The sequence below is a fragment of the Platichthys flesus genome, chromosome 20, assembly GCF_949316205.1.
Source record: "Platichthys flesus chromosome 20, fPlaFle2.1, whole genome shotgun sequence".
Taxonomy (NCBI): Eukaryota; Metazoa; Chordata; class Actinopteri; order Pleuronectiformes; family Pleuronectidae; genus Platichthys; species Platichthys flesus.
In genome coordinates, this window is record NC_084964.1 from 9,743,122 (window position 1) to 9,764,827 (window position 21,706).

At 42.8% G+C, this 21,706-nt stretch overlaps 2 protein-coding genes across 5 annotated transcripts; one reads left to right on the forward strand and one right to left on the reverse strand.

Moving 5' to 3' along the window:
- Nucleotides 1-178: 178 nt before the first annotated feature.
- Nucleotides 179-19,816, forward strand: slc38a10 (solute carrier family 38 member 10). Of its 4 annotated transcripts, none has more exons than XM_062378702.1 (18): nt 179-388; nt 544-805; nt 2,372-2,489; nt 2,952-2,997; nt 3,248-3,341; nt 3,557-3,700; nt 5,833-5,957; nt 10,644-10,746; nt 11,056-11,238; nt 11,791-11,902; nt 13,085-13,191; nt 13,286-13,439; nt 15,022-15,183; nt 15,272-15,646; nt 15,724-15,813; nt 16,474-16,494; nt 17,349-17,489; nt 17,569-19,816. In XM_062378702.1, exons 2-18 carry the CDS (start codon nt 716-718, stop codon nt 18,918-18,920), a joined length of 3,417 nt encoding a protein of 1,138 aa, XP_062234686.1. In that variant the 5' UTR covers nt 179-388; nt 544-715; the 3' UTR covers nt 18,921-19,816. The 4 variants fall into 4 exon arrangements, with proteins under 4 accessions (XP_062234686.1, XP_062234687.1, XP_062234688.1 ...); XM_062378703.1 differs by lacking the exon at nt 5,833-5,957 and adding an exon at nt 6,677-6,801; XM_062378704.1 differs by lacking the exons at nt 5,833-5,957; nt 16,474-16,494 and adding an exon at nt 6,677-6,801.
- A 334-nt stretch (nt 19,817-20,150) lies between these two features.
- ndufaf8 (NADH:ubiquinone oxidoreductase complex assembly factor 8) lies at nt 20,151-21,659 on the reverse strand. Its single transcript, XM_062378706.1, has 3 exons — nt 21,345-21,659; nt 20,550-20,660; nt 20,151-20,468 (listed from the first exon to the last, which is right to left on the reverse strand). Exons 1-3 carry the CDS (start codon nt 21,423-21,425, stop codon nt 20,448-20,450), a joined length of 213 nt encoding a protein of 70 aa, XP_062234690.1. The 5' UTR covers nt 21,426-21,659; the 3' UTR covers nt 20,151-20,447.
- Between the last annotated feature and the right edge of the window lie 47 nt (nt 21,660-21,706).

Consider the following 21,706-nt stretch of genomic DNA (forward strand, 5'->3'; position numbering starts at 1 on the left):
CCTTATTAACGATTTTATATATATATATATAAATATCAATATTTACATTATATTAGTTCAAAGCTGATCCAGAGGTTTATCCAAAAGCAGTAAAACTCCGTGACCACTAGCGGGCGCCAAAGTATTTCAGCAGGATTACTCGACAGGCGGGTTCATCTTCTGTTTCCTCCTCGACTATAGCCCTACTTCCTGGATACGCGTTGAGAGAAAAAACAGCCAGGTTTGGATTTGTTGTCATCGTCTCACACATTTTCCTTCAACCTGTGGTTTATATTCACAGAAGAACTCGGAGCCTTCCGGCGAGAAATAACCGTTTGAGAGAAAGAGAGGACGTATCGATGATAACGTAAAATCAGACGTGGAGGCGGAGGGCGCAGAAGTGTCAGAGGTGAGTTAGTTCATGAAACTACAAACGGATAAAGTTAGCCCGCTAGCTAAATGTCACCGTCTTCACAGTCTGGTTATTCTCGTGCGTGTTGTGTTTGTGTTACTGAACAAAGAAAAGCTGAAACCGAGTCAGTCTGTGTTGTCTGTGTGTTTTAGCCTCAGAGCGCCACGTCATTGGTCGAGTCATCGCAAACATACCCGGGATTTAGTCCCAGCCCCTGGCGCCAGAGATTAGACGGCGACACGTCCCCTCAGTGTGCTGCGGGGTTTTCTGGACCGTTTTTTTATTTTTCTTACCGAGAGAGGATCAGTGAGCAATAGGATCAACATGACGGCGTCCAACTCGGGTCTCATCATGAACGTGGTGAACAGCATCGTGGGAGTGAGTGTGCTCACGATGCCCTTCTGCTTCAAACAGGTGGGTCACCTGCGGGTGCTGCGGCCAAATGCCCCCCCAGAAACACGACCCCTTCATTAGGACCTGGGTTATTCACTTAAGTAAAAGTAGCAGTCTAAAAGTCCTGCAATCTAAGTTTCACAACATGAGAAGTTTGAAGGCGAGCAGGACCTTAAATGTGTGGTTAATAGTTTCATACTTTATGAACAAGTCAGTTGTTTTGTAAAAAGAGAAATGTGAAAAGTTATTAGAGGTCTTAAAATTGTTATAGCCACATTTCCCTTTTAAGATCTAGCACAGTATTTTCCATCATTTCAATTCTCCAGTACGATCCATGAATTATTCTCTGACAAGCAGGTGGTAATGTCCAAAAACGCTTCTCTCGCAATGGTCAAAAAATAATTATTGGATCCGTTCCCTTAATCGAATGTGTGCCAAAATTCCACTGGTTCTTTCTTGGACTCTAATCTGTCCTTCCACCAAGTTTGGTGGTAATTCATCCAGTTGTTTTTGTGCAGTACTTTTAGCAAACAATTAAACAAATGCATGAAATTATAACTTCCTTGGCAGAGGTAATAATTGAACTTTGTACCATTCATCCACATTGAAAACACACGCACAAATGTAAAACTAGATTGCAGAGGTGTAGGACGCTTGGGTCAGGTGAGGTAAAAATGCACATGTTTCAGTATTACAAATTTAATCCAAACTAATATTCTGTCCGTTGTAGATTAACTATAGAGTAACTTTAATAAAAAAATAAAGTTAAATAAAAGTTTTCATTTGAGTCTCGCATCATCAATCACCATCAAGTTGTAACATTCACGTGCTAGTCACAAACATAGGCTCTCACATGACCAGTCTAATAATAATTCCTTTTCTACTGAGAAAGACAATCAAAATGATTAGCGTACATTTAGCATAGCCTCCATTATATGGAGCTTCATGCAATACTGTCACACAGCTCTCAGTTAATGTTTTATCACACACCCTCTGGAAGTTAATTATTCTCTTCCTGTCATGGATTAATCTGATTTGCTTTACTTCGCTGGCGGGATAAATGTTCTGATCTTGTAGATCCTGCCTATTCTGTTCATTCCTCTGTTGAATGGTTATGCAATGATAATAATAATTAACTTCATTAATAGCTCATTCCAAAGCACAGTTACAAAGTGCTTCTCGATAAACAAAACAACAAATCAAATAATAAGACCAGATAAAATCCAAAAAGCCGATTTGGTAGAAGTATGTTCTGCGGTACTTTTTACCAGTATAAATTAACTACTGAAAATAAACAAAAACAGATTGAATCTGGAAAGGCTTTTCGGTTTAGGTGAAATTTAAGAAGGTTTTAACAAGAGGTGTCTGCTCATTTGATATTTAAATTATGTAAAAAAGATTCTTCTTCGGAGGTGTTGAAGACTGAATTAAGAATAGCTTATATGTGATTTTAATTGTTTGCCAGGACAGTAAGGCTACTTAGTTTCGTCAGGGATGTTTGTATATCTTAATTATTAGAGATTATCTGAAATTATATGACTCTTATTTCAAGAAATGTGCTAACAAGTTAACCCTCGGCTTTCACAGTGTGGGATAGTGCTCGGAACAATACTGTTGTTCTCCTGCTCCTGGATGACCCACAAGTCGTGCATGTTCCTGGTCCACACAGCTAGTAACACCAAACGGAGGACGTATGCAGGATTGGGTGAGTTTAAGTTGTAATTATTGACATTTGATCCTTTATCTATATTTAGTTCATGAGAGGGCTTGTATTCACCACTGTTACTGTTGTCAGGGCCAGGTTCTGGAAAGGCATCCAGTAAAGTATTTAGCATTTTGGGTCGCTGCTTGTTTAAATAAGAGGAAGTAGTTAGTGGTTAGCAGCAGCAAAAAAAATGATCAAGAACGATGGGCAGATAATATTGTGTCAGCTACAGGAACTAAAACGTCATGCACAGAAAGCTAACGCACTGCCCACAGTGTCAATAAACAAGAACTGTGACGATCACAACTTCAAGCGCCTGCACACAGAAAAACAAGAAGTGTGTTGGGAATAGCAGATAAGTGTAGGTATGCTATTTTGTTTTTATCATAAGAGGCTATTCTAGGACACTGCCATCTGCTTTGCTTCACGTTGTTCACACTGACATCACTCTCTTCTCCGTAGCCTTCCACGCTTACGGGAAACCAGGAAAAGCATTGGTGGAGACGAGGCAAGTCTCATTATTTATCCTCAACACACATTCTGCTGTAGTTTGGTTGCAAGTCATTGTTACAGACCTTTAAATGATGGGACATTTAAGGGGTTTTATTTAGAATACCTGCTGTAATTAGAAAGGTAACACAGAAAAATATATAAAGTTTCAAAGATAAGATTTTTTTATTTTTTTTGCAATATGATGGGCACGTATAACAGTTGAGATTCTACCTGTGTCTGTGTCTCCTCTCTCTCTGTCCCTGCAGCATGATTGGGTTGATGTTGGGGACCTGCATCGCCTTCTACGTCGTCATCGCTGATTTGGGCTCAAATTTCTTCGCTCAGCTGTTGGGTTTACAGGTTTGAGATTAGGACTTTTATATTAATACGACAAGCTTTGAATATTTTGCATCTCTTATTGATCAAATTAGACATTTTATCTTCATTGCTCCCCCTCTTCCCTCTTATTAGTCAAAATACTGTGGATAATGTATGAAGCAAAAGGTAGATCCACGCCTGGAAGTGTGATCTTAAGACAACAATGTTGTACCGTGGTGTCACGCTATCCTTTAAAGGTGACGTTCAGTTTTCGTGTGGTGCTGCTGATCGCCGTGTCTCTCTTCATCGTGCTCCCGCTGAGTCTGCAGAGGAACATGATGTCCTCCATCCAGTCCTTCTCTGCGATGGCGCTCATCTTCTACACCCTCTTCATGTTCACGGTGAGCACACCATCACACAGACAGCGGCACTCTGCCCAGATCATCTGAATAGACTGCAGAGGAAACACGTTTTGGTTCTGCTTCCAAAGCTTAACAATCAAAATGCATGAGGTAGAACTGTCCTTGGGAGAAGATGAAAAGCTCCTTTAGTTTGCGATGGACCACAGTTTACAGTATTGAGAGGTACGTTGCAAGTTTAGGATTTAGGATCATTGACAAAATGTATCAATATAAATTAATCATAGTGGATTGAAATACGGATCAAAGAAATCTGCCACAGAAATGGAGGACAGTTTTTCTCTCAGCATTTTGAGAATTTACTGGGGATGGGAACAAAAATTAAGATAAAAATATCAATAATTATCATGATAAATGTCACATTATATCAGATCTTTTATATTGCTTGAGATGAAATTATATTGTAGAAATTATTGATATTGTTTTATCGCCCACTCCTAGTATTAACTTAATTTATGATGCAAATTGCCAATAGACATTTAGTCCATGTATTTTCTTTATGTGCAGGAGATGAGTGACTGTGATGTTACTTTAATTTTCCCAGTAATACGTTACAAATGAATATTACTGACTAACAAATTCCTCATGTATAACCTCAGTAGCTGATAGCCTTAACCTTCTGTTTAACATGAAACATTTGAGATTGTCTGAATTTTGTTCATATTGATTTCATGTTGCAACGTATTGATTTCCTATCTGCTCCGACGTACAGTACATCTTCCACACCAACAATATTCTCCTGCTCCTCTTTTTTAAAAGAGTAAATTCACACTAAATCACATCAGGCAGAAAACAATTGCTGCACAGCTCTTTATTATAGGCTGAAACAAAGCCTCTCCCCGTGGGAACGAGAGACCACTTGGAAATTGGCCACCAGAGACATTTTAAGCTCTGTAAGTGCAAAGTAAATGGTGGCCAGATGGTCAATTCCACTAAATCACAAACCTTTGCATCTTCAGGGAGTTATCTTTCTCTTCTTGCTCATTTGATGCAAAAAAAAATTGTTCCACTTGGACTTACCCTAAGTCATCACGACATTCCTGCTTGAACATACCTTTCTGACGCAGCCAATCAGCATTCATTACCAAAACCACTATGGCAGCTGAATAAATATTGAGGTTATTAAAAGCTCTAATAATAATTTGGACATGTCTCCCTCAGGAATGGAAGAAATACGATTCAGGTTTGTGCAGATGCATAGAGGACTGTAAAACTTAAAACAGGTTTCTATCATTTTAAAAACATTTCTTTAATTCTTATTAAAAGCAAATCTTTCCCCCCGCTCAGCACACTCTTTTCGAGTCATAATGTGAACTGGGGTCTAAAGACTAAACTAGCGATGAAAAACAAATACATACAGAGAATAATGCTGTCAATCTTCACCATCTAGTTTGCCCTAACTGAAAATGATCACGAATCCCTCTTTCCTCATCTCAGTAAACTCCTCGTGCCCTTTGACCTGATATCAGGGGGAAAACTTAAAATACTTTAAAAACCTGGTTTTGAATCGGTACCTAGATTTTCATACTTACTGATGCCTAACCTGGCATGATTGGCATTATCAGAGGCAATGATGGCGCCTCTATTGTCAGAACATCTCCAGTCTAAGCCTAATGATATTCGATTTAAACATTTTCACAGCTGATAGATTTCCCGCAACACTTTTCTGCCTCATGTGATTCAGCTCATTTACTCTTGAAATGTGCACGTACATACTTTGTGTATGTGGTTCTGCTCTACTGACCTGTAGTGTTGCTTCCACAGACGTCAAACTGCTGTGCATAGTGAATTGTTGTGATGTGACTTTTAGTCCCATAGCATGGCGATAACATGGAGCGGAGGTGTGGTGTGTCTGTCTGGTTTTTAGACCCAGGCCCGTTCCAGCCTGGCCCAGTCCAGACCCCTGACCCTCTAACAGTGATGTATCTCCTTTCCTCCCTCCTTTTCATCCTACCCTTCATCTCTCTCTCCCTGTCCCTTCTGCTCATGCACTACTGTATCGTCCTCTTTTTACCCGCCTGCTCTTCCTCACTCCCCTTTATTACCCCCTCTTCCTCTACACCCTGTGTTTGCTCCCCTCTGTCCTGCTTCTGTTCCTGCTGCTGGCACTATAGATAGTGTTGTCATCTCTGCGCTACGGCATAATCTCGGGCTCCTGGGTGGAGCGGGTTCACCTGTGGCGCTTCAAGGGCGTCATTCAGTGCCTGCCCATTATCGCCACAACCTTCTGCTGTCACCCGTAAGTAAACCACGGTAACCACCCCCAGAATAACACCACTGTTAGGGCAGTGGGTGGGGGGGTAGGGGGTGTCAATATGTACCTTGCAACTCTATGCGCCTTAAATTCCCCTCCGTCCTACCTGAACCTTCCGCCCACGCTTATCAATCACCCTTCATTTTTTCACCATTAATTTGGGTTTGGTCTGAGCCATTTCAGCTCTGAGTGCGTCTGTGTGTGTGTGTGTGTGTGTGTGTTTGGTGGCAGTTGTAATGAGGCGGAGGAAGTTTTATCTTTGTGGGGTTCCCAGCACTGCTCCACACCCAGGATGAGCAGCCTGGGTGTGGGCGTGGGAGGCTGGAGGGTTATGGAGTGTTCTGCCGTCCTTTGGGACTTTCTCAGGTAATTAAAGGAGCAAGATGTAGGAAACGCATGCTGATCGAAAAAACCTGTGGTGTAGCTTTGTGTAGAATACCTTCTTATGTACAGTTGTGTATTGTTAAAATTTACAATTTCACCATTGCCCATCAACTTCATCATATGCAGGTTTTCTGTTCAGTATGGGATTTCCTGTCACATCCGTTTCCTTCTCTGCATTTTGTTTTCTCTCCTCGTTCCATTACTACCTGTGTGTTACCCGTCAGCATGGGTGCAGCTGGCCACCTCTTCCCTGGTGCTCTCCCCCTCTTGTCTTCATTTGGTTCGGGCTGTAACCCCCACCCCCGCCTCCTTCCCCTCAGATGGTGGTGTCCTCGTTCAAACACGGGGTGCTCAGCGGCTGGTGGCTAAGTCAGGTCTATGCGGTGCGCTGGGAGGGTGTGTTTCGCTGTCTCCCAATCTGTGGGATGGCCTTCGCCTGTCAGTCGTAAGTACTCCTCCCGCCCCCTCCACCCGCACAGGGACCATGTAATGAAACTAATGTCTAATCAGACTGGCTGAAAGCTCATTGACTCAGAATGATAGAAGTCCTACATTTTATGCCGGGTAATTCCTGAAATGTGGGCTTTTCCACTCAGTTAAATTGAATCCTTAATTTGCGCATGAGGAAACTCATCCAATGTGACCATTAGTGCACGTATGCTCATACCGCTCCCAGTGGAGAGTTTGGCATGAGTTTGCCAGGTAAAGCGACTCACAGATCTCTCGTGGAAATGAGGTGGTTGGGTAAAGGGTGTCTCGTGGTAAAGGGAGGCTGCTTATATTGCTAATGTGCTTCTCACAATCCGCGCATCTGTTTCTGCTTCATCGTCTGGTCTGAGCTCTCGAGAATTAACCTGGGACGTCAAGTGCTTGTTTTGCATTTGTTTGTATCTGATGTGATGAGAGAGAAAGTCAATCTGGCAGTTATAGAAGACAAAACGCATGTTGGTGCCATTCAGTTGTCAAGTGGAATTCGCTGCAAGAAAATTATTCCCTTAAACTAATAAATTGATATTATACAGACTAATCATTTACCATTTTATTCCTTTTTCAATCTTTTCCAATTTGAATCATATAAATTTGTGAAATATACAGTGGGCTGAGATCACTATAAAGGTAACACTATACATGGGTGCCGACCCCACAGTGACAGCACAGATCACACTACTACATATCTTTACTCATCGTTTAATGGTCTTACCTAAAACAGAGTTAAAGACCAAAGTGCTCTAAAGGCAGCGTTTCTCTAACACAAACACAGTCAGCCTGGGCCACACTGGGTCTCGCGTGCGTCTGTTGTGGCTTTTCTGGTCTGACTATATCTGTATTTCCTTGAATAGAATATTCTGAACTAAAGGCCAGGACTCTACGCTATGAAGTCATGCATACTCGGTTCCTATAATAATAACAATACAAATCTTGTTAAACCAAAAATGAATGGATTCAGTCAGTGCTTTTACTTTGAAACAGGTCGAGGAAGTGTTTGTGACATGTTGGATATTGGAACTGTGGTGAAAGATCATTAGCTGCTATAACCTGAACCTGCAGGCGCCGAAATGACAATGCACACACATGGGCTCAGTCTCTTTACACTTAGCCATGCGCACTGGAGGAGCTGGGGTACATACTATCAACTTTCTCATTAGTGGACGACCCGCTCTCCCTCCTGATCCTCAGCCGCTCAGGAGCTGAGTCATCATCATTCATTTATTTCTCCATCTTCATTCGTCTGCGTGTTTCATCATTCATGCTTCTCTTGTCCTGTCCTCTACGCTGTAGCGCCTGCTCTTGGTTTGCAGTGAGTCGGTTTGTACAGCGACTTGTCTAGGATTTGATCGCAGCGCAGGGGAAGCTTGTAGGAAGTGTTATGGTGAGGTCATCGGGGCCCAGATGTTTGGGTGGTGGTAGTGGTGGTGCATGTGTTTGTTTGTGCGAGAGGGAGTGAGGTAAGTGGCAGGAGTGGGCGACCGTAGGCTCGAGACTGAAACGAGACTTTAATTAATGTAAATGCACAAAGCCAACATAACATTATGGTATGTCAGACGTGTTCATTAGTAAGCGAGGTGTGTGCGTGTTAGAGGAGGAGGAAAGTGTGCGCCTGTGTGTGTTTATGTATGTGTGTGTTGTGCGCTGGTTCCCACTAGTGCTGCTGAGTGATATTTGGCACGGTGATTTCTTGGCCTGTGGTCAGGCCGAGCGAGGCGAGCGCTCCGTCAGGCGGCAGGCAGCTCAAGCCAAACCACTAATCAACACATTGGACTGCCGCCATCTTACAGACACACACTGATGTATTCACGGGCTGATTAAACAGCTCTCAGCACATTGGATTTTTATTGCGTTCATGAAATGTGTTTACTTTCAGTTAAAACATTACTTAACATCAACATTATGACGGGATGGGAGCCGGCCCTGTTGTGTTTTGGCTGCACGTTTGAATTGCACGGAGCAGTTAGCTCATAATAGAGGGGACATAAGAAAAACATGTGCAGCGAAAATGTCCCTCTGTGATGCTACTGTCAGCATGCTTTCAACTCCAAGTTAATGATATTATCTACACACACACACACACAGACACACACTTGTATTCACTTTAAAGAGCTTCTCTGTCATATTCCCTCTATTTAAAGAGCAGCGGTAAAGTAAATAAAAACACATTAGCCTCGAAGTCTGGACTATTGGGTGACTATTAGATGCTTCTGCTCCCCGCTTACAATATGGCGTTTTATTTAACCTTGGCTCCGAGATTTACTGGTTTGCGGATTAAACAAGCATCAAGGAATAGCACCACGGGACGGTGCTTGCTCATAAAACCAGAGTGTGTGAAAGAGAGACGGGCAAAAGAGAACGAGGGGCAGAAAGTTATTGTTTCTGTCTCTCTCTCTCTCTCTCTCTCTCTTTCCCTTTCCAATGTCTTCTCTCTGTTTCTCCCTTTACTTATAAATAAGGGAGGGAGAAAGAAAGAGAGGAGGTGAGCGCTAAGAGTCTGCCAGGAAAGTTTTATAATGCTCTAAAACCTGCCAGCCACTCGCCGTTATATATAAAGCCTGTAAATTCAGCGGTTAATGTGCCGATGGTTGCCTTCACATCGGCCACATTCTTACAGCGCAGAGGAGAACATGACAGAGAGAGACTCCCGGGTTCACAGACACAGACACGTCTCAGGTTCAGCCTCAGCCCCACTGTCACTTATTCAGTATCACACACACATCTACACTTCTGACCAATTCCCCCCCAATGACATTACATTACTTCCATCTACTGACACTTTGAATTTGAAAATCGCCTGCAGCTAACAAAATTGGGGGGGAAAAAAAATATTAAATGAAATTATATAAATGATATGCATTCATGTGCACATCAGACTGATTTACAGTCATGTAATTGCATGTTTTTTTTGCTTTATGTCTGTACTTAGAAGCATCCAAATTATGTCTGGCTGAACCATAGACTGTAAATACAGTCTCTACTTCCTCCTACTATCCAGAAAGGAAGCCAAAATATCCCAGATACGAGCACTGCCATTTGGAGACAGAATCTGCTCGACCAATCACGAGTCAATGGTCAATCATGACTTTCCAAGATTGAATTACCAGACAGGGCAGAATCCGTCTTTGAGACTATGTTTTAGATATGTACTTAGACCTTTAAGCTTGGTCCATGTCCCATCCTCTGACATAGTGAAGTGATTTATGACCTGTTGATGTCTACCTAAGCAACAGCAGAAAAGTACAGCAAAAAATAATTTTTATAGTGCTAATTCACACAAGTTGTTGATGTCCTCATCAGCATGTGTGATTACAGAATCCAATCTGACAGCAGCTTAGTCAACAATACAGATTTTAATTTAATGTTACTGATGACTGCCTTACATTGTTAAAACTCTAATGGGCTAAAGACAGCATAAAGAAATCACTTGTCTTAGTAGGATGCTGACAAGGACATGAGGACAGTGATGCATCATTTGATTATTGAGTGGCACAAATGGGCCCCCATATGGCCGCTCATTAAAGAAAATCTACAGAGCCGTTTCCACCGCCAGATTTGAAGTAACTAGCTATGTAGACCATGACCGAGCAGCTGTTTGAACAGAAGAAACACAACTCTGTCAGTTCCTTTTTGCAACTACTTTCCCTGCCCTCTCCTCCAGACGATATGATAAAGTTGCTTAAAAGTGTGTTTAATAATTCTGACAAAAACGTGATTCCACACGGCAACTTCAGTAGCACTGGAGTGCTGATGTGTAATGCACCATACAGAGCATGCTTCTAGGCTGCTTGTCTCTCACAGGCAGGTGCTGCCGACCTACGACAGCCTGGACGAGCCGTCCGTCAAACGCATGAGCACCATCTTCACCTCCTCCCTCAATGTAGTCACCATCTTCTACATCACCGTGAGTGGAGATGCCACCCGCCATTCACACCAGTCACATTTTTCTCTGTTGGTGCTGTCGCATGGAAACCTCGTGACGTTTGAAGTATTACAATGTCTGATCTTTATCAGGCGTCTTCAAGTCACTTGCATCAAACATTTCTGTATGTTGCCAGTGACTGTTGACTATTTTGGGATTATGTGACATTTCCATGGGGCAACACAGCGGATGACTTCTACACAGTTTTAATGAGAAAATATTAGAAAAAAGCTCTGACATATTAATTCCTTAAAACCTTTTGTTTGTTCCCCACGCTTCCCTCTGAACCAGGTGGGGTTCTTTGGCTACGTCAGCTTCACAGACAACATTGCGGGCAACGTGCTGATGAATTTCCCCTCCAACCTGGTGACGGAAATGATCCGCGTGGGCTTCATGATGTCTGTGGCCGTCGGATTCCCGATGATGATCTTGCCGTGTCGCCAGGCCATCAACACCATGCTTTTTGAACAGCAGGTCAGCTCCAATACTCCTCTTACTCCTCCTGTAGAGTGCATGAAAAAGAACCAGGACACCATTAACTCTGTACGGTGTAAGAAGCAGGCACTCATCCTCTCTGTAGTGCATTTAGACAGATATAAAGGCTACAATGTGTTGCTGTGTAAACAGAGGCCTCTGGAGACACTCGTTGTGGATCTTAACTCGGTTGTCTATTGAATTTTTATCACATCCACGTGAGTGTAGGCGTATAAACACATCTGACATGTTAAATTATTGTGTTATGTACCATTTCTTCTTAAATTTAGATGAATTTCTTTCATACACTGGGGGTATTTGGTCATATTACACTGCACCTTAAGTAGCAATGTTGTGGCCACACACAAATGTTAATGTAGCAGAAATGTCAAGTATTTTTAGCTGTGTGGTTTGTATCATCATGAAACAAAAAACAACTTGTGCCCTCGAATAAAAATCGAGACGAAAAATTGGAAGTCACTGCTAGAATGTGTTTTTCTTTTTTGTCTTCCCTTCAATTCTCCCTCTTATTTTTCTCTTTCCGTCTCACAGCAGAAGGATGGGACATTTGCTGCCGGGGGATACATGCCTCCTCTGCGCTTCAAGATGATCACCCTCTGCATCGTGTTTGGTACCATGCTGGGAGGCATTCTGATTCCAAACGGTACGTCCTGTGTGTTTGTGTGTCTGTGTGTGTTTGAGAACAATCAGGTGCGGATTGAATGAATTAAATGTGTATATGTGTTCCTACATGTGCAGCTCACAGACTGGAGGTCTTTAAGGTGCATGTGTTCCTTTATGTGGGCGGAGTAGCTGTGGAGCTTTACGACATGTGTGAATGTGACTTTACGAGTCAGTGACTGTCACACTCTAACACAGTCCTTAAATCAGGGCCCTAACTTTTATCTCCTTTTAGACGGGCAGATGGGAAGATAGGGCTATTATTCTCCCTCTCTCTCCCTCTCTCTCTCTCTCTCTCTCTCCCCTTCTCTCACACACACACACTTAAACACACACTCACAAAACTGATGTACACACCAACACTGTCTCTGCGTCTGGTTCTATGAGTCTTTCTGTGCCTCTCACAAAATCCAAAATGGTGGAGATGTAAAGGTTAGCATGAGTTTATGTTTTATTCATCCTTTTATATGGTGGCTGTTTGGTGAACTTTTGATTAGGAACACACACACATCTACATACAGTATATTATATATACAGACATAAACACACAGTGGTTTTCGAAAGCTCTTTGTGTGTCTAATCAGACTAATAGACTGAGGAGAAGAGAGGTAAGGACCCTGGGGAGAATGGACACTAAATCAGTGGGAGACAATATGGTGTCTGTCCTCAGGATGAGCGATGGGTTTCCAGGCTCCTGTCCAACGAGCCTGGTCTCCAGAGACAGGGGTGAGGCTGCTGCCAGTAGCAGGGTTCTATGGGTGTGGGGCCTGCAGTGGTATGGGTGGCTGCTGGTTATGTACAGCAGAGACTGTTGAGCATTGCTTTGGGTTATTTGGCAGAAATAATAATGAGAAATGGAAGAATGCTCTCTGTGGACCACAAACATCTCCGCTCTGACCCAGTGTTGGTGCCAGGTTGTGCCTAGTGAGCTATATCGGATAAGCTTGACACTGGAACAGGAGCTGCATCTTTTAATCATCTATCATCACCATTTCACCGTTAAGTTTTGGTCATTAGTTGAATTGTTTAGTGATTATTGGAACATATCCAGTACCCTGACAACTGTCTAATTAGAACCTTGGGTACAAGTACCCCTGGTTGGTAATCACTGCTCCACAGGACCACAAGATAATCCCCATATTTATCTTCTCTTTTCTCGCTTTAGTGGAAACCATTCTGGGTTTGACTGGAGCCACCATGGGCAGTCTCATCTGCTTCATATGTCCTGCTCTCATCTACAAGAAAATCCAGAAGAAAACCTTCATCGCGCAGGTTACAGAGTCTGAATTTGCACTTTTGTAATCATTTTCTACGTTTATTCATTGACTGACATTCTGTGCTTCTCCTCATTCTCTCCGTGGTGTAGTTGGTGCTTTGCGTGGGTCTGGGCATCCTGCTGATCAGCACCTTTACCACTCTCTCCATTTCGGCAAGCAGCCCTGGCACCAAGGTCCTAGTCCCTTCTCCTCGAGCGCCTGTCAAGAACAATCAGCCACTTCCGGACCCCCATGAACAGCATGGTAAAGATCACGACATGCCCTAACATCTGGCAATCACTTATCTACCTGACGGAGTGTAGATGAGAGTGGTTTACTAATGAGCCATGGAAACATTTACCTCAGCGGGCTGGTGCCAGGCTTGTTTGCAGCGTCTGAAATTGGACAGCATGTAATTATTTTATGCAAAAGGCACGAGCGACACAGGAGAAATGTTTTGTTGTTTGGATGTTTTTTTTGTTTTATTTCCAAAGTCAGGGACTGAAAGCAACACACTAAAACAGCAACATAAAGAGAATATGAGCCGGTAGCAAAGGGCCAGCGAAGCTAAAACAAAAGCACAAAGCCACGGTGAAAGAAAGGATTTCTTTTATCTGTGTGAGAACAAAAGACAGAGACAGACAGTGTGATAGACAGACAGGCAGGGTGAGGAGATAACCTCTTGATAATATCTGAGAGCAGCACTGTGTGCTTGACATTGATGGAGCAGGAGTGATGCCCTTCAAACTCCAGCAATTTCTCTCCACTACCTCTGTTCATTTCTGCTGCCACCCCCCGTCCCCCAAAATACATTGTGTACCCCCCCCACCCGTCTCCTCTTGTATCTCCTGTGGCAGCTATAAAATGCCTCCGAGGTCTGGCTGTGTGAAGGGAAGGGTTTATATGGGGGGGGGGCAGACGAAGCAAATGGAGATGAGGCGTAAAGGAAATGAGATTTTTGGCGTGAAACAGGAAGGGCTTTATGGTACATCCATACTAACATGTCTGGAAACATCTGGAAGCATATCATTTGACCACTCACGCACCCCGGACATATCTTGTCTCCTAAGCATGTAAGCAGTTGTTTTGCGTTCTACACTGGTAAGCGAGGCCAATTGGTGGTTATTTTCTTCCAGAAGGACCAGCAGAATTTCCAAATTGCTCTGTTTTAGGGGTCAAAAACTCCAGAGTAGACGGGTGTAGCCTCTGTTTCACTTGTTTGTCTTTCATGTTGTTTATTATTTGCATTTTTTCTAACTTGCTCACTTATTTGTACCAGAAAAGTCTCACACTCCATCTTTGAGGTTTTTGATTAGTGTCATGGGAAACTTATGTGACTTGTTTCCGTCTGTTTCTGTTTCAGTTTTCCCCCTGTTACTCTATTATCCCTCAATCAGTTTATTGTACTGAACCAAGTGTGTCCGTTCTACCATCTGCAGCGTTTGCTGCCACCTGGTGGACCAGTGCACGCCATCTGTGCAAGATATTCCTAGGTGTTAAATTTATTTTTAATGGCGGTAGTTAATGTGTACAATAAACACCAATGAACAGGAAAATAAAGAGTACATTTCAGATACTGTCATTCCACTTTTCTCAGACCAGACAAAATACCGAAATAAATAAGATGTCACATTTATGGTTCCTTAATTTAGTCGCAGTAATGTGTCTCATATATTTCAGACTGACTGTTAATACTTTGTGAAAAAATACAGCAAAGACAAATAAAAGGACTACAAGGAGCGGTATTAAACAAGAGGAAAACACATCTTAATGAGAGGAATTAACTTTTATAGTTGTATAAATCTATGATTAAATGACTTACGAGATTGTGTGTGTTTGCATGCAGAAAATCCTCCTAACAAGAAGCCAGTGGAAATAGAAAAGCCTGACCTCCCAGTGGTCCAACCTGTTGAGAGGGACCAGGCCGAGCCACCCCAGATTAAAGGACCAGTGGAATTACCTGAGGGGAAGAAAGGGGAGGAGGTGCAGTTGGACCGACCTGATGCTGGTAAGGAAACTGAACCAAAACTGGAATCTTCTCTGGATTTTCTCTGAACTCTGTCGAATCACTGAGGAATTTTCTTCTCATTGCTTAGGTGTTGCGGTGGCAGAGGGAGAGGCCCATCGCCATGAACCACCCATCCCTCATGACGAGGTCAAAGTAGACACAAGAAAAGAGGTCAAGACACAGATGGATGGAGGAGATGAAGCGCTCAAAAGAGATGTAGGAGAGGACAAGGTAAAGAACCCAAAGCCTGCAGAGGCTGTTGTGAGGAAAGAGGAGGTGGATTTGGGTGGAGGTGAAGTCCAGTCCAATGAGCTGCTGGAGAACCCGGTGGAAGATGGAGGAAAAAAGCAGAAAGTTCCCCTGCCAAAAGAGGGGGAGAAGTTCGATGCGGCGAATGCAGTCGGTGCGGCCAACCAGGCTGCAGTTGTAAAAGTGGGCAAAGTTCCAGATGCTGCAGGAAAATGTGAGTATTTGTCAATCGTCTTTGTGGTAGAAAAAAAAGAAGCATTATTGACACTGTGACATTTGGTGATTCCTCAGCTCCGCTTCTAGAAGGAGAACTTCATCCTGCTGCAGATGACGCTCCCATTGCAGAAAGTAGTAAAGACACAGCGGACGAAAAGATGGGGGGTAAGAAACGAAAACTTCGAAGGAAAATTTGTCAAATCAAGACATAAGAACAACTTTGGTATTAGATGATACATTTTTATTTATAAAAATTCACTTTGGGTTGGATGTCATGCAATCTAAAATACAGCTGAAGAAGATATTTTACTCTGGCTGACTTTGACCCTGTTCAATCACGTGTCCTGATTTGATCTCAGTGCTCAGTGTGAACAGACCCAAATGCATCCAGGGCCACATATGAAGGACGGCCTACTCAGCTGACTTCCTCTGACCCAACCCAGTTTAAACGCATTTTGATGCTTCTCAGTGTCTATACAATAAGTTGTTTGTAGCCACCGCCACAATATCGGCACTGACCAACACATAATAATAGAATTGAGAGTGTTTAGCTCTGGTTGGCTGCATGCTGTTTATGCCGCTGCCACTCTTTTCCTCATCTCGCTTTGCTTGTGTTATCTTATGTGATATCATCTTTGTATTCTGTTCTTCCACACATGGCGTAAAACACTTCTTGACCTGAACTGATACGTTCAGCAGTCTTTGTTGGCTTTTGTTGACTCTTCTTCTGTTGTTTACTTTTGCCTTCTCTCTCTCTCTCTCACACCTTCTTCATCTTTACCTCCCTTTTTCTTTCTTCCTTTCCCTGCTGGATTCCTATCACAGTGATAAAACAGTTGGTTGCAGGTATGAATTCCATCTTGCCTTTTCTCTTTTGTTTAACGGGAACTATCATTCAACTTTTCTGTTATTCAGCTATTGGGCCATTTATTGTCTACTATATATTTGCACATTAATTAATAATTTTAACTGATTAATACACCAATGTAGAATCCACCCACTCACCTCACCTCTTAACAAAGATTGTGTTTGTCTACAGTTGCCCATTCCAGTTTATGTGCTATAATGTATAGATGTTTGAATACAACTATAAAGTAAAATTGTGGAATATGGCCAAAATGTCCACTAAATGCAAAATAGCAGGCTTCCTGTTGCGTTTTTCCAATTGCACCTATAGACTTTTTTGTTTGTCTGGTCATGATACACATGTGTAGCATCAGGAGCCTGTAGAGCATGTAGGAGGCAGGAATGGGCGACTAAATTCTGCTGCGGAAATAACTGTTTTTTGTTTACAGCACATTAACACCAGCATAAGCCCTTATCTGTGTGTCTTCTCCACGTATGACAACTCTTTTTCATGTTTGTATTATTTTGTTGAAGTTTTGTATCTGTTGACATCAACACGCCCAGTTGCTCACTCGCTGTGAATTTTCTGGACATTTTCCTGCTTTATTCTCACATGGGCTCACTTTCTCCAACATTTTACATTTTACGTAAAAGCCTGGAGCAACTGACTCGGACATTCTCACATACATGTCATAAATGTCATGAAAATATTCAGACCTCAGTGCATGTATGAAAGCAGCTTTACATAGAACCTGAGCCTAACTGAACCTCTCACTGATCCCTTACCAGTGCATATTTGTCTGAGCAGTCTGTGAGCGGTATTGTTTTAATTCAACACTTGTGTCTCCTTCCAGAGGGCCAGCTCGACCATGCAGTGCTACTGCAGGTGATCCAGGTGCAACAAGAGCAACAGAAGAGGCTTCTAGATCAGCACGAAAAACTACTTGCTGTCATAGAAGAGCAACACAAGGAAATCAACCAGAAAGTACCTGCTGGTTCGTATACACAGAATATTTTTTTATATTATTGCCCTAGAATCGCAGAGAATTGAACCCTAAATGCATTGACTTAAAGGTGCTGTTGAAGGGGAGGCAGAGAAAGGCATCCAGGAGCACCTGGAGGTGATGGAAGGTGCAGCAGCAAAGCCAAAAGACTCTGGACTGGTCCCAGAGCTGAAACAGGCCAAGGAGGCAGCTGGCGCTGAAGCAGGAGTTCCACAGGGTGGAGTGGTCGGGCCTCACGATGTGGCCCAGAATCAAGCTCAGGCTGTGGGTAAAGTAGATGTAGCCATGCCACATAAAGAAGTCGTCCCAGCTGCTTACAAGGAGGATTCCAATCCTGCAACCGGAGAAGAAGCTCCGAAACAGATGGAGCTGGGAGCGAGAGGAGTGCCACTAGGGAAGACTAGATCCGATGAAAATCAACCTATGATTCAAAACGATCCTGCAGCTCAACTTAAAGATGAAGATAAACCCCTCGATAATGGAAACCAGAACAATGTTAAACAGATGGAGGAAGAGGTTAAGGCAAGAGAGGAAAACAAAGAGATGGAAATAAAGGAAAAGATGGCCAGAGAGCAGGAGAAGGAAAGATTAGAGAGACAACAAATAGAGAAAGAAGTGAAGGCAAGGGTGGAAAAAGAAAAGCTGGTCGAAGAAAAGGAAAGATTAGACAAAGAAAGGATAGAGAAAGAAGTGCAGGCAAGGGTGGAAAAAGAGAGACTGGAAAGGGAGGAAAAAGAAAAGCTGGCCAAAGAGAAGGAAAGAGCCGAGAGTGAAAGGATAGAGAAAGAAGTGCAGATGAGGTTAGAAGAACAACGGGAGAGGAGAGAGAAGCTGGCCAGAGAACAGGAGCTGGAGAAAGAGAGAGCAGAAAGAGAGAGACAGCAAAAAGCTGCAGAGGAGAAAATCCAGCAGGAGCTACAGAAAGCAGACAATGAAGTACTTGAGAGAGTGAGGAAAGAAAACGAGGCAGAGCAGGCTCGGGAGAGGCTGGCCCAGCTGAAGCAAGCCATAGAAGGCCAAGAAGCTGAAAAGGCTGCTGCACAGGGACCTAAGAGAGAAGACGGCGAAGCTTTGATGAATGGAGGACGAGACCTCAAAGAGAAAGTTGATGCTCAGGCAAACCCCAGAGAAGTTGCGAAAGACAGAGCTGTCAAAGCCAAGGCTCACCCCCAGGGCTCCCACGAGAAAGTGAGGGACCAGGGAGAGATGGATCTGAGGCGGAGGCGCAGGGAGGTGGGACCTAAAGAGGCTGGAGGGCCCCCGGAGCACACTGGGGAGTCCAGGGGGATGCCTGGCCTGGAGCCCCTGCTGGAGCTGGGAGGCTCGAACCTGCACGCTGCCCTGGAGGAGCAGCTGCTGGCCGGGGCCATGGTGCACTCGCGGCAGATTAAACAGGCCTCAGAGGACGAGGGAGCGAAATAACATCAAGCACAGATTCTCATTTAGTGGTCAGGCAGTGAGTTCACATGTTGTTATACCTGCAGGACCTCCTCACACTGTGGACCATGACAACCGAAGCCTTATGTTCTATATGTCTCTTCGTGGACAAAGAGTTCTTTATAGAGTCTTTATAAAGAAAATTGTATGTACATATTAACTTATTTTTGGCGTGTGGCTGGGATTTGTGGGGGATCCTTTGTTGAAAAATGTATATAAATCTATGCAAATACCGTTCTATGGAGTGTTTTGACAAGGCAAATATATTGCTTTATTGCAAATCATTTAAAAGGTGTATTGTTAACCGTCCACTCTACAATTTGTGTTTGTGATGACTTTTTTCTAAAGGTCCTGGTCATTTTACTCTGAGATGTAAATAATGTAAATCTCTATGTCTCTGTGTCTTTGAACCTTCATATTGGATGTAATGTGGATCATGTCCTTGTTTCACACTTTCAAATGAGACTCAACCAAATGCTGGCCTTACGCTTTGATAAACTTTCCTATTAAGCAGCTTGATTCAGACGACCTGGATCCCTAGTAACCATATTCCCCGTCTCTTTTTTATTTTTTATTTATTAGTGCCTTTCAATATCCACATGCAGCAGTAGTGATGGTGTTTCCATGACCCCTCTTACTGTAAATAGTACAGTAAATTAATTTTAATATAAAGCTATTTGGTTAAGGACGGTGTAAGAAAACGTGGACTGTTTGTGTTTCTTGTAATCCAATTTTTCTGAAGACTCCTCCATCACTCAGAGCTTCAACACTTATCACATTTGCTTTGTGCAAGAGGCTATTTTGTTATCTGAATATTTTTCTATGTGCGTTGTATTTCTATACATTTTGGTGATACGAATGAATAAACTATACAAATACAATGGAGGTCGTGAGTGTTTGTTTATAAGATAGACAGATGGAAGCATTGTTTTGTTACCCCCACGCTGGCGACACCCAGTGGCTCGAGGCAGGATGTGTTCTGGCATGAAGCGTTCACTTGGACTCAGGGATGAACTGATTATATGTGGGGGCTCAAAGGTCAAGGTGGATTAAAAAAAACTCTGTCGTCTTGCACATGATTTCTCAAGTCTGACCAAGGAATTTCATCAAAAGTTGACCAGTTGTCACTTGGACTCAAAGCTGAACGGATTAGATTTCAGTGGTCAATGTAAGTAGACTGAAACTGCACTGGTGGGCAGAGGAATACAACCAGGGGACAATAATTGTAGTTTATTCACATCTCTACAGTACACATTTAAATCAAGATACTTATTCTAGGAAAAAATGCACTGCTGAAAAATACATAACTGACGGGTGGCAGTAACCTAGAGTGTCCATATTTACAATGTCTTTTGTCAAGCTGTGTGACTGTCAGTTGCTTCCCAGCATCATGAAGCAGCCATTTCCTGTTCCTTTCAACCTCACAAGCCACTCAACACTTAATTCACGTCTTCTGCCTGAGTACTGAACTGTTGATTTCTGTGGCTCCTACATGAGGAGGATGGTTCCCATTTATTTGACTCTTTTCTTGGCCTGAAATACAAAAAGGAATTATGATTTTTAAATAAAAAAATCACATCTGGGAAAGACCAGTTGATTGTCTTTGCCACTTACGGCGTTTGTAAAGCAGGTCTTCAGTGCTTCAAACTCCTTGGCACACATGTCCTTCTTCAACTCCTGTCTGCCTGTCGTGGTGGCTGCCACGCACTTCCCATACACTGTTGCCTGAGTTGCACAGAAGGTGAAATTAGACAGAGAAACACTATTCGGATTTATTCAACATTGTGAGATATTAAGTTGATTTAAAGGAGAATAGTTCATGGATCTGCATATAAAAAAATCTGGCACATCTAGGCAACTGTGCAGTTTAATTAAATTCAACATAACATTTTAAGAATCATAGTGTATACTATACCTGCTTCTATACTTTTAACAATCTATAAATGCATATATAAATAAGTCTATTTAAATATTTCCTTATTTATAATGCATATATACAGTATACATCCTCATGCAATCATCCTTTGCTCCAGTGTTTTATTCAAGTACGTATCTCTACAAATAATATTTCTGTCTCTATACACCTGTAATATGTGTATATTATTTACATATTCTCTGTCTTCAAATTGTTTTATTTTATTTCTCTACAAATGTTAATTCTGTCTGTAGTGATAGGTGTACATTATGTAACTATTCTCTGTATCTTAAATTTATTTTATTGCCATTTCTTCTGCATTATACCCTCACGTTGTCCACCTCTGTCTGACCATCCGTTATCTTATCCTATCATCCCTGACATGTTTTATTAGCATTAGTAGCTCGCTGGGCTGAATGTTCCCGTAGAGAAGTAGATCTCACTGCTGAGTGATCCCATGTCCCTGCTCTCTGCTGCCGGGTGTCGGTTCTCACCTCTGCTGAACACTGAGCGAACAGTTCAGGGAAAGCTCGGAGCTTCTCTCTGCTGCGACTCCACACGTTTGACCCGGACATGGCCGCAGCTCACTGACTCCGCTGACGTCCTTTACGTCCTCAAAGTCAAATGCAGAGTTCGTCAGAAAGGAGACGATGGTTCCGACTCCGACGCTGCGTCGCTGTTTCTCAAATTTAACGGCAACCTTGACAAATACATCTCAATGAGCAGACTCATACTTTAAACCATGGGCAGCGCCATGTTGTTGACCCTGTCATCAAGGAAACGTCCCCGTGGACCATCCGTCAATGCGATTCGCTCATCTCCCTGTCACTCAAAATGTCCCCTCCTGCTTCCCTTA